The following is a 12,343-nucleotide window of genomic DNA, read 5'->3' as shown; positions in this document are numbered from 1 at the left end:
ACACGTCATGACAAAGAATAAAATAAGTTGCTATCGATAAAAAGTGTCAAGTGTTTATGTTCTTCCAACTTAAAAATGCCTTCAAAGACTTCCCTCTCACCTGTGGTAGTGAATGATCAATAAGGATATCTTGGAAAGGATAGTTTTAACTGAGTATAAAGTCACATTTTGTTATCGAAAAACAACAGTGCGACGGTAAGTTATGAACCATTTCAGTAAATTTATTGTGCAAACGTTAAACAGAATAAAAACTTAATTTTCGTGGTCATCATATCAGTTGCAGAAATGAGAATATATGGGTTAATCTAGCGTGTCATGTTATAAAATTTTCAGGATACAATAAACGAGTTTTAAACATTTGCCAATCCTAATTTCAAGTGTTTTTGTTAAATATTTTCGCCACACACAAGTACAAATCCTGTGTCATAATGCTTGCAGACGTATGAAAATCAAGCATGATCCACTTTGCTGGACTATTGCTCTTTTAATATCACTAAAGTTTACATTGCCTTCATATATATACCTTGGCAGAAGAAGACAATCTTCTAAATCGAAGTATGTTTAATTTTCCGTTGAATATGGCAAAAGGCGGGGAGTGAGTGAGTGAGTGAGTGAGTGTAGTTTTATGCCACTTATAGCAATATTCCAGCAATATCACGGCAGGGACACCTGAAATGGGCTTCACACATTGTATCCATGTCGGGAATCGAACCCGGGTCTTCGACGTGATCGGTTTATGGTCTCCATATATATGAAAGAATGTACTCCATGATAAATCTCATTCCATTTAAAACAGTGATCTACAACACGAAACTTACCAAAACTTACTCTTTTGGACTCTTAAATCCTACCAGAAAAAGCAATTACGGGTACTTTCAAAACACAAGCAAATATCAACCCCATGACATTCATGGGGCAGGGCTCGGAAATCAAAACACCAACAATGTCCTACAAATCACAAAATGAAGAGCGGGTTGTCCTCGTAGTTATTCAAGGAGTACATTGTCATTAATTAATGAAATCTTTTAAACATTTATAAGCTGCATAGATCCATTCTGAAGGAACCAATGTACTTTATATTCCTGCCCAAACAACTTTGCAACGATGTTTACTTCACTTAATTATGGAAGTATGTGTCGTTTTCCAGTTGGGCCGTAGCCAATTCTTTAAATACGATAAAATGTTACTGACAAATTCTCTCCAAATCCATGTATTGACTTGATATATATATGCAAACTTCAGTACATTGTCGTGAAGGATCATATTTTCAAAAGTATTTTATACGGACACATTGTCACCATTACGTTTTTGAAGATGACGTGTACATGTTGCACTGATGCCAAAACCGCTGCTGTTTTCAATGAGCCATACTTTCGTAAGTAACGGTAATTTTCTTTGATATCTCGATGAGAAATCCATCAAATTTAGATAATTTGGTATCATTAAAAAGCATGTGATTCTGCCAAACGGAATATATCGTTCCTTCTGACTTCTAAATTAATGGCAATTGACATGCCTCTGTCGAATATGGGCATGTAATCTTACAGTTCCCTTCGACACACAGTCTACAGGTTCAAAAACTGAAATTTGATTGTCTTGTTACGATGCTTGAGGAAGTTTTCAGACTCATTCCCTCAGCAGAAGTCCCTTAAGAAGTCAATTGTTGATGGCCGGACAAACAGCCATGCCATAAGCTCACTTGGACCTTTGGTCCTGGTGACCTAAAAAATAGGATGGGCCATGGAATAAGTTCTATTCTGCTATTAACCCAATTAATTTGAGGAAATACCCTTTGTTAACTGTCATCTTACTTTGGGTGTCAGCAGAAAATACTGTGAGGTGGACTTTTTACAAACAGTCTGAACAACCAGCTCAAACACTTTCCTCTCGTTGATCGGATCCATACCCTGGAAAAATACCAAGCGAGAAAGTATGTACATCACAACAAAACAACATTCTGCATGTAGGGAATTATCACATCATATCAGAATAAGTATTTAATATGTGAACTATTCAAATATCAGTAAATTATTTGTTTGTTTGTTTGTTTAACTCTACACTCAGTATTCCAGCTATGTGATTGCGGTCTGTAAATAATCAAGATCGAAATTCCAGTGAATTCCAGGGATCTGTATCAATCTACACTTTTAGGATACAATGACATGCATCAACTAAGTCAGAGAGCCTGACCGCCTGATCTTGTAAGTCACCTCTTACAACAAGCATCGATTCTTGAGGACTAATTCTGACACATATCTTCATGGAGGTAAATTATTTCTAATCCTGATGCAACAGTATCACCCGGTTTGTAATTGTGCATTAGTGTAACCTGGAGACTCATCCTTCCTAGTGACAATTGCCATGTGCATGGACTAGACATAACTTCTTACTTCGCTCATGATGTGTGTTCACCAATCCTGTATCATCAGCTCTAAACTGTTGGTCATTGCAAAGTTACGTTCCACTCTTGTGTGGCTGAATCTTCTGCCAGCCCTGCACCAGGTTCAGTGACCCAGGACCAGACAAAAGCATCAGGAAGGGAAATGATATTCCATGCACAACAGATGAAGCAGGTACTGGCAAAGTTAAAAACTTCGCAGCAGGCACTGGCAATGTCAGATATGCGGTACACCAGTTGCAGTAGAAGTGACAGGCATTGCACTAGGCTGAACCAGGCCAAAATGGAGGTGGAGATGCCATATCAGGTGCAGGGCCTAGATTTTCGAAACGATCTTAGCCCTAAAACTAGAAAGTGTTTTTACTCGTAAAAACATATGTCTCCCCCCACTCCCCTAACCCCCATTCATTCGTTTACTTCACGTTAAACCCCATCTCTTCATTCCCACCCTCCATTACTAAATAACAGAGACAAAAATAGAACTCCTAGAAATTTCAAACAACTAATGGGCACCACTTCAGCGTCTAATCAACACCACTAATCCCTCAATTATTTACTCACCTGACAGTGTAGTCATCTAAGTAGCACAGTTTTCTTGTTACTGAAGTATTTGTAGAAAATCCAATTAAAGTACTAATAGAGTTTGGACACAATATAAATATTCCCAACATATCAGAAATGATGTAGCAATGTTATATGGCACAAAGGAAAGTCTCTGTGATGTAATTGCCCGTGTATCTGACTCTGCAGGTCTTCTACACAATGACATATGTGATGTCATGGAAACTGTAATAGCAAGGCACCACACCAGCTCTCTGATGCGAAAGATCCTTGACATAAATATGGTCAATAACAGTTTCTTTCCTGGTAGTGGACACTTCAATCAGCTGCGTGAAGGGTTCTTGCAGAAGAGGTTGCGCTTTGTTTGTATTGAGGTCAATGTTGAAATCTCCCAGAAGAACTGTACTGTTAGTCGGAGATAGGTCCAACATTCTGTTCAACTCTTGTCTGAAGTAGGGAATGGGAAGGGTTGGTGGTCTGTACACAGAGAAAACAGAAATTGATGAACACTGCAACTGGATGCCAAGGCATTCCAGTCCTACACATGAAGTGTCAATGACTTTGTAGGAAAGATCCACTCCACCCTTTCCTCTCGTTTTCAATGAGTCTGGTACACTAGAGGCTGAGTTGTACTGATTTCCCCTGCTACATGTCAGAACATTGTGGGTAGGCAGTGGGTTAGTAAATGACTGATTTGGAAGAAGCCATGTTTCTTGAAGGGCTATGATGTCTGCAGCTGGCAGAAATCTATTTGCTGTGAAATCTTTCAAGTGAGGGAGAAATCCTTCAGTGTTGTGGCCCACAAGCACCAGGGAATTTGCATAATCAGGAATGTTTGGTGGTACTAGGTTATTCCATCTTGGCAAACTTGTAGCAAGCGGCATTTCTGAAATGGCATTTTCTACCCTGCTGTCTGCATAGATTCCACTTGGTTTATAATCGTCCTTAATGAGGAACAAGCCATTGAGTGATGTCACTCTACTTAGCGCAACATAAGCCATACCTGCTTTAAATATTCTGTCTAATGAAACAACAGCCTTGTCTGTGGTCATTCCCTGCACTTTGTGCACAGTCACCGCCCATGCCAATTTAAGTGGAATTTGGTGACGGGTAACTTTAATTGGCTTGTGGTGAATAGGTTCTTTTTCAGGTTTGATGACCGTGGAACATGGGTCAATTCTTGGTGGAGGTGGATGAGATTTCCTTGCGTTGCGTCCAACTTGGTCATCATCAAACTTGACACACACAGCTGTAGGCAAGCCAAGTGGGCTGTTTCCTGCAATGATGGATGTTACTGTTCCAAGAACACCATTTGAAAGGCCATCTGGTACGTCAACATTTGAGCACAAGAGGACACGTGCACCAATGCAGAGAGTTACACGAGGTGGAAGTTTGGCGTTGTCAGTTTCCATTGGATTTGTTCTTTTGTAGGACTTGTTTGAGGTAGCTGAGAAACAAATATCAGCTGCAGTGATTGTTACCAATGGAGTGCTTTCAGCTCGTTCAACAAGCAGTGCTTCATTGTGATATTAAACGGTTTCTGAGTTATGGTCAGGAAACAAAACTTACCCCCATTCAGAGCCTATGTTCAACTTATTTCCATGGAAACGAGAAAAAATAAAAATGTCAAAAATCTCTAAATAGCAAAAGGCACCACTTCAGTGCTGGGTTAATGTGTATACAAAGTTTCGCGAAAAAAAAATTAAACGGTTTCCGAGTTATGGTTCGGAAACCAAGCTTACCCCCATTCAGAGTCTATGTTCAACTTATCTCCATGGAAACGAGAAAAAATAAAAATGTCAAAAATCTCTAAATAGCAAAAGGCACCACTTCAGTGCTGGGTTAATGTGTATACAAAGTTTCGCGAAAAAATATTAAACGGTTTCTGAGTTATGGTCCGGAAACGGTGGGAACGCCGATGCCGACGGGAACCGTGCCAAAAACAATATGTCTCCCTCCATTCTGGGGGAGACATAATTATCGTAAAGTTATCGTAAGGAAATCGTAGGCTATCGTAGCCTATTTTCGAAACTATCATAGCCCTAAGATATCTTAAGTTTGTCGTAAATCTAAGATAGACCTATACCTGTCGTAAGTTTATAGTATCTTTCATGATGAAGATAACAATGATTTGATGACAAGACTGAGGATATTCCGAGACAGAACTTGACACCTCGATACGCTTGAATACTTCGAGCTATTCTCCCGCTATAGATTGGTGTCGTAGCTCTGAGCGATCTGCTACAGGTTTACGATTGTTTCGAAAATCTATCTTATCTTAGCCTGAAGATATCTTATCTTTGAACGTAAGTAGTTAAGATTTATCTTAGCTAAGATCGTTTCGAAAATCTAGGCCCAGGTAGGCAGGTAATTGGGTAGACAGATCAGACTTTGGTGAATACTGCATCCTAAAGTACATCATATTCATCATCCACAGATGAAAGTAAGGAGGATACATCTTACCAAGGCAAGGAAGTTAAATGACTATAATAGTCCAGATTCCACCCCTTACTGATCTTGGCTGGAATTTCCATGCTCGATCCTAGAGCCACCAGTGGCTATTACGAGTTATGTCCCTTTTATGTCCCTCCTATTGACCATCCAGATTCCACCTCTCAATCACTTGCAATTGCTTCAAACAAAATGCCAGCACCCAGTCAAGACGATCTGATCGATAATCAAGATCAATATTGTAATAAAACAGGCCTTACCTTGCGAAGTGCATCAAATCATGTGAGCACCATGATTGAAAACATGGAAAGATTAATAAAATATCTGTTAACGCCCAGTTGGTGGTACACATGCTTTGCAAATCCTTTAGTTTACTGAAATCTGCACGTTGAAATCCATGTGGTTTATGAATCAGATAGATAATTTTGATTGAACAATCTTATTTGTCCAGCAAAAATGTAACTCCGGAATTCCAGCCTTGTTGGGCAAAGGTTGAAACTGGACTTTAATAGTCAGTTAACATCCTTGCCTCGAAAAGATGAGAGGATATGATGCTGAAGGCATAGGCAGGTAGTGGCACACTTTAAGCAGGCAAAGTCTTAGTGGAGGCAACCGCTCCTAAAGTATCAGGAGAACTGAAGACTAAAGATGGAGCGATAGTCGGGGAAATGACAACGAGTTGCAGGGGAGTAAAAAAAAAAAAAGCACTAATAGAACAAGGCAGGAGGGAGGAGCAAGCATTGTTGCATATAAAAGCAATGTCATCGGACACAGAATCCAAATGAACTGCTTTCAAGATATTGCCCCGCTATAAAAAGTAACAATACTTTGGTGTTCAGTGTTGTGTAGGGGAATACCCTTTCTGTCCACAGCCAGTAGTGGAAGGGAAGTGAATGGGATGAAATAGTATTCTGTATAATGATTTGAAACAAAACCATTCTTCAATGGGATAAAATATTTTTCTGATTAACGATCTGAAACCCCAGTTGTTTATTCTACTCACCCTTCTTTATTGCAACAATGTAGTCAAAGTGAATGGCATGACTATGCATGATTAACAGGCATCAAATACATATCTGACCTGATTGATTTCATCAACACATCTGAACGGAGATTTGGCCAGTTCTTGTAGCGCCATCATATAAAGAACAGTAGCCACGCTCCTTTCACCTCCACTCTGATGATGGGGGGTCAACTCTCTCAGTGGTTCACCATCACGATATTTCACTTTTATTCTGACTCCATATTTTTCATAGTCCTCCTGAAAATTAAAACACATGCATCCTTCAGGATTGGCTCTCAACTGTCCATGCATTGATACTTTTATTCATTGACACAGTGGTTTCAGATCTAAAATAAGTATCTATGCCTTGATTTACAAAGTGCTGGAGGTGTATTTAGACTTGCAAGTGACAGATTTGAGTGTGTCAGGAAATAGCAAGGTCATAAAATAATCACCAGTCGCTGTGACTGTCATTATCTCAACATACTGATATTATATTATATGTGTAATATTATATTATATATGTAATATCATTAATAACAAGAGGACAAAGTGTTGATAAACCTAAACTATCAAAAGGCATCAGTTTACCACCAGACCTATCTATGTGCCAACTGAAGAAATACTGTACAGTTTTCAAGATCTCCGGAAACGACATCTTGCACAGACGGACGAACGGTCTGACGGTGTCCATATAAAAAAAACCTCAAAATGTGCTGCAGGGATATAAAAAGGACACAAATATAGACTGTAGGACATATAAAAGACATTCCTCTTCCCTTAATTGCAAGTGTCTTCTGCTAGAAAACAGTGGATATCTGACTTTCTATTTACCTTAGTTCCATATTGTTAGCAATGTGACCCAACGGAGATACTCCGTGGTGATATGGGTGCAGTACTTCTCGGCGAGACAGTAAACGCCAAGTCATTGTGTTACCAATGTGACCCAACGGAGATACTCCGTGGTGATATGGGTGAAGTACTTCTTGGCGAGACAGACAACACCAGGTCATTGTGTTACCAATGTGACCCAACGGAGATACTTCGTGGTGATCCAGGTGAAGTACTTCTTGGCGAGACAGACAACACCAGGTCATTGTGTTACCAATGTGACCCAACGGAGATACTCCGTGGTGATATGGGTGAAGTACTTCTTGGCGAGACAGACAACACCAGGTCATTGTGTTACCAATGTGACCCAACGGAGATACTTCGTGGTGATCCAGGTGAAGTACTTCTTGGCGAGACAGACAACACCAGGTCATTGTGTTACCAATGTGACCCAACGGAGATACTTCGTGGTGATCTGGGTGAAGTACTTCTTGGCGAGACAGACAACACCAGGTCATTGTGTTACCAATGTGACCCAACGGAGATACTTCGTGGTGATCTGGGTGAAGTACTTCTTGGCGAGACAGATAACACCAGGTCATTGTGTTACCAATGTGACCCAACGGAGATACTTCGTGGTGATCTGGGTGAAGTACTTCTTGGCGAGACAGACAACACCAGGTCATTGTGTTACCAATGTGACCCAACGGAGATACTTCGTGGTGATCTGGGTGAAGTACTTCTTGGCGAGACAGATAACACCAGGTCATTGTGTTACCAATGTGACCCAACGGAGATACTTCGTGGTGATCTGGGTGAAGTACTTCTTGGCGAGACAGATAACACCAGGTCATTGTGTTACCAATGTGACCCAACGGAGATATTTCGTGGTGATCTGGGTGAAGTACTTCTCGGCATAAGGTCAATACCAAATCATTGTGTTAATATGTATCAAGGGTGATACTGAACACTAATGCAGACCCATGGCCACCCATTGACCCTACTGTTTTGTTTTATGTCACTATTCATTTGACCTATTGTTCAACCCGTGGAAGCACCCATGTCACTTGCATGTACCATGTGTTCAGTCTAAGGTGCTTAGAAAAACACACAAAAAGAATACTAACTGGATTTTCTGGAACATTGATATCAACTTCACCAGTACACTTCATACATGTGAAGAAATAACCAAAGTTGTCATTTATGCGGTAAATTAGTTGTTTGAGAGGCTCCAGCCAGTTTCGCTTAGCCTCCTCGATTTCTTGGTGGTGGTTATCTCGTTCTCTTGTCCGTTTCTCAAGATCACTTTGTAGGCGATGTATCTCTTTCTTGCGCTGCTGGAACTCCCTCACAACCTTAAACATAAAACTCTCCATATTAGGTCTTGATGCTGGGCCACCTACCAAAAGTTGGCAAACTTTAAACAGGATCAGTAAAACTATAACTGTGGCAATCCTACTGGCTAGCGAAAATAAGAAATGTCCTTATTTTCTTTTCCTTTAAGGCTAAAACATTTATATTCTTCGTTCTCAGGCACCATCCACATCATCCTAAGCTGTGCCGAATGTTTTGTTTTATTTCCATATTTTTTTTTTTTTAAAATCCTTAAATATTCCAAGTCCAAGGGTAGTCAAATACTGTATTCCAGTATTTTACTCATCAAGGATTACTTTTTTTAGGCCATTCCCAGGTTGATTGTACACAACTCTTTATTTGGTTGCACAACTCTTTTTTTAGTTACATACTTGTTTGAACAACCAAAATTTATGCAGTGACAACAAAAAACAATTGAGTACGATCAAATGTTTATTATATACAAGACATGGCATAAGATTCGGGGGCTGACTCGGTGTTGGAAAGGTAACTTACCCTGCTGGTAAGAAGTATAAAAAGGCAGCCCTGCGGGTTGCATAAGCCGTGTGTGAAATACGCTTCAGTCGGAAAGCGCACGTAAAATCTCCTAATGTAAGTAAGTAAGTAAGGTTGCATTAGTAAATTTGAAATATATATGAAAATGATTTAGAACCCTGCGGGTAGATCTAAAAAAGGTTATACCAGATAAGAAAAGTTGCCCTGCGGGCAATGTAATTTAGAGACCCTGCGGGTGTGAGTGAAATGAAAATACTTTATGGGAGGCAAGCCATATAATGATAGTTTACAGAATGATTGACTTGCAAATCCCAAAGCGAGGTAAAAACCGAGAACCCCCAAAGTGATAAGAAAAGTATAAAATGAGTGATATAAGATGATAATGTTAAATATGTACATATGAGAATTAAAAACTGAATCCAATGAGTTATATTATCCAGGTAATGTCACAGAACAAGATTGAACAGTGTCAGGAAGCACTGATGAGCGTAAGTTGCACCGACAGGAATAACAGTTCAGTCATGTGGGTTGAGGCATTTGATTGGAAGCAGAATAATGTAAGTCACAACACACACGTTGGTCAAGCCTCTAGTGAAAGAAAGAGTCACTCATAGCATAATGCTAGTTGTGCTTTCCTTAATGTCTCTTCTGGTGTTCTGATGTATCTGGTGAAACAGTCTGAATGATCTCCCACACTTGCACTAGCAGCTGTAGTTGCTGCACCAATGGGGAATGAATGTCCAGAATAAGCACTGGATTCTAGCCTGCCCTGGTGAGAGCAATGTTCAGCCAGGACAAGAAGACAGTTCTAGTAATAGCTCTAGAGTTCAATTCCACAAAGAGAGGATCACTGGGTCTTGCTCCGTTCAACTTCCTAACTTGAAGCCATGTCATAAGGGTCATGTAAGGACACAAAGTTTTAGATGTAGCGAACAACACTAGTTGCACACCCTTTTGAAGGGATCTGTTTGGAAGCTTTTAAGGTTAGGATGCACTTATGTTGTGTCTGTTCAAATTGCACATCGTTCACTGCTAGATGTACATCTGGATCAAACTACGAAACACAAGTAAATTCTCCACAACAGAGAAATCCAAAATAGGCAGTTATGCACATACATTGCATAGCCAGATCGTTGAAATATCCAAACACGCCTGCTCGTAACTGAGCCACTAGTTTACATAAAACACTGTAAGTAATAGGCAAGCGCTTCTTTGTAGATGTTGATTGCATTTTCTTGTAACCTCTTAATAAAGTCTGTAGTCTGTGTACAGCTCCTGAAGATACATCGTCAAAAAGGGTCATGATACCAGCTTGGAGGTACATGAACTTGATGCCGGCCAGGCAAGTTTTCCCAGTGTCATGTTTCAGTTTTGCACTCCAAAACAATGAGCAACGAAATATTGTAGATACCGCATTCGACGAAATAAGCGCCCAGGGCGCTCTCAAAATTAGAAAAGGGGGGCGCTTATTAGAATGAAATTTTGGTTAAAAAAAAGAATTGAAAGATCGCAAAATTCATGGTTTGGCGAACGCAGAAAACGACCTGTGTCCGTATTTTATAAATAAATGTCTCGTACAAATAATACCATGTGCATTCTTGTACGTATTAACTTAAAAATGAGCATATTTGTGATAACGCAGCGCCAAATTTTACGATGCTTAAAATAGATCATCGGCGCCATTGCTCGGAAGTACCTGTAATCAGCAGGTAAATTTGAAAAATATAATATAAACATGCGCTTTGTGTTTGTGATTTTCAAAAACAGATGTATATTTGGCTTTGGCATATATATTTGGCTTTTACGACAAGCATTAAACATGATAAACGAGAAAACTTCTGAAACTGGAAATAACGAACACAGTCATTCTGGGATTATGAATTAATGTCCCATCAATCTGTCACTTGAATTCTTTTTTTAACTGCTCAAGGATAGAGGTTTCAGTGACATGGGGAATCTGGAGACTCGTACTCGTCTCCGCTTTAGACATCTTCGTACGCATCCTCAGGGTCACTCCATTCATTTATGGCGTCCAACTCCATGCGTAGATTATCCTGCTTTTGTTGATTGGCTTCAAGCTCCCCAGGTGTCGGCTCATCAAATCCATCAAATGGGTCATCGGAGTCTGAGTCATCTGCGAAGAGAATTGCATCCTCGGCCCCATCCAAGGAGTTGCTGATTCCACATTTAAGAAATGATTTCCGGACTGTGTCTGGAGACACAGAACTCCACGCCTGCTTGATCCATTTAAGGACCAAGGTTTTTTCTGGGGGCTTCCTGTTGTTTCCCTTCGTCAAAACAGGCTTGGCATTGAAGAGCCAGTCGTCGTACTGGTCTCTGTAGGCATCTTTGAATGGCTTGTTCCACGACACATCGCACGGTGGGATGCGGCTTGTGCACCCACCGGGGATTATAGCAAAATCGCTGTTGTAATCACGTGACAAGGATTTCTTTATGGCGGGGGTACGATGTGCTGAGAAAGAATCCCAGACAAGAAGCCTACGAGTTTGAGCATTTTGTCGCCAAATACGGTGCAACCAAAATTGCATTACAGCCTCGTTAGCCCAAGCTTTGGGTGTCATCATGACGACTATGCCAACAGGGACGTCTTTGATGGGACAAACACCTTTCAACAGGACAAGTGGGGGCATTTTAGTACCATCCGCATATGCAGCCAAACAAACAGTTAGTCTAGTTTTTTCATGTCCTGTGCTTGTCATGGTAATGGTTTTAGAGTCTATTTCGTCCAAAGTTGAACTGCCAGGCATATCGACCCACACCGGGGTTTCATCCATGTTTGCGATTGCAGAGAGCGGGTAAGACTGACGCCTCCTCATGTATATGATGTAGCGAAGAAATGACATCATCTTGTCACTCAGTATAGCTTCACTTTTTTTACCAACATGTGTCGCTCTACGGAAACTGATTTTATTTCTCTTCATGAAAGATCTCAACCATCAGCAACTTGCTTTAAACGATAGGTTTCCACCATCCCTGTGCAAACGTAATGCCTCTTGCTTTAATGCTTTCCCTGTAACACGTGTGCCTTTACTGCGACGATCTCTCATCCATGTTAGTACCTTATTTTCAATGTCAGGGAAATCTATTTTTCGCCCAGCCACAGTTTGCAATTCTTGCTTCTGTTTTAGCCATTCTTGCACACATTTTCTATCAACCCCAAAATGTTTTGCTGTCAATGTAATGTTAGACTTTTCAGCAAACTGTATCAC

General features: G+C 40.4%; 1 protein-coding gene across 1 annotated transcript in view; it reads right to left on the bottom strand.

Moving 5' to 3' along the window:
- The window catches only part of LOC124118012 (structural maintenance of chromosomes protein 5-like), a 232,526-nt gene that overhangs the window by 2,252 nt on the left and 217,931 nt on the right, over positions 1 to 12,343 (bottom strand). The window contains exons 22-24 of the mRNA XM_046480045.2: positions 8,372 to 8,599; positions 6,492 to 6,671; positions 1,812 to 1,907 (exon numbers count right to left, since the gene is read on the bottom strand). Of these exons, the coding sequence (XP_046336001.1) occupies positions 1,812 to 1,907; positions 6,492 to 6,671; positions 8,372 to 8,599 (504 nt within the window). The remainder of the gene's footprint in view (positions 1 to 1,811; positions 1,908 to 6,491; positions 6,672 to 8,371; positions 8,600 to 12,343) is intronic.

The sequence above is a fragment of the Haliotis rufescens genome, unplaced genomic scaffold, assembly GCF_023055435.1.
Source record: "Haliotis rufescens isolate VD_foot unplaced genomic scaffold, xgHalRufe1.0.p SCAF_1, whole genome shotgun sequence".
In the NCBI taxonomy this organism is placed as follows: domain Eukaryota; kingdom Metazoa; phylum Mollusca; class Gastropoda; order Lepetellida; family Haliotidae; genus Haliotis; species Haliotis rufescens.
The sequence above is the reverse complement of the archived record's forward strand: the minus strand, read 5'-3'. Positions and strand labels throughout refer to the sequence as shown.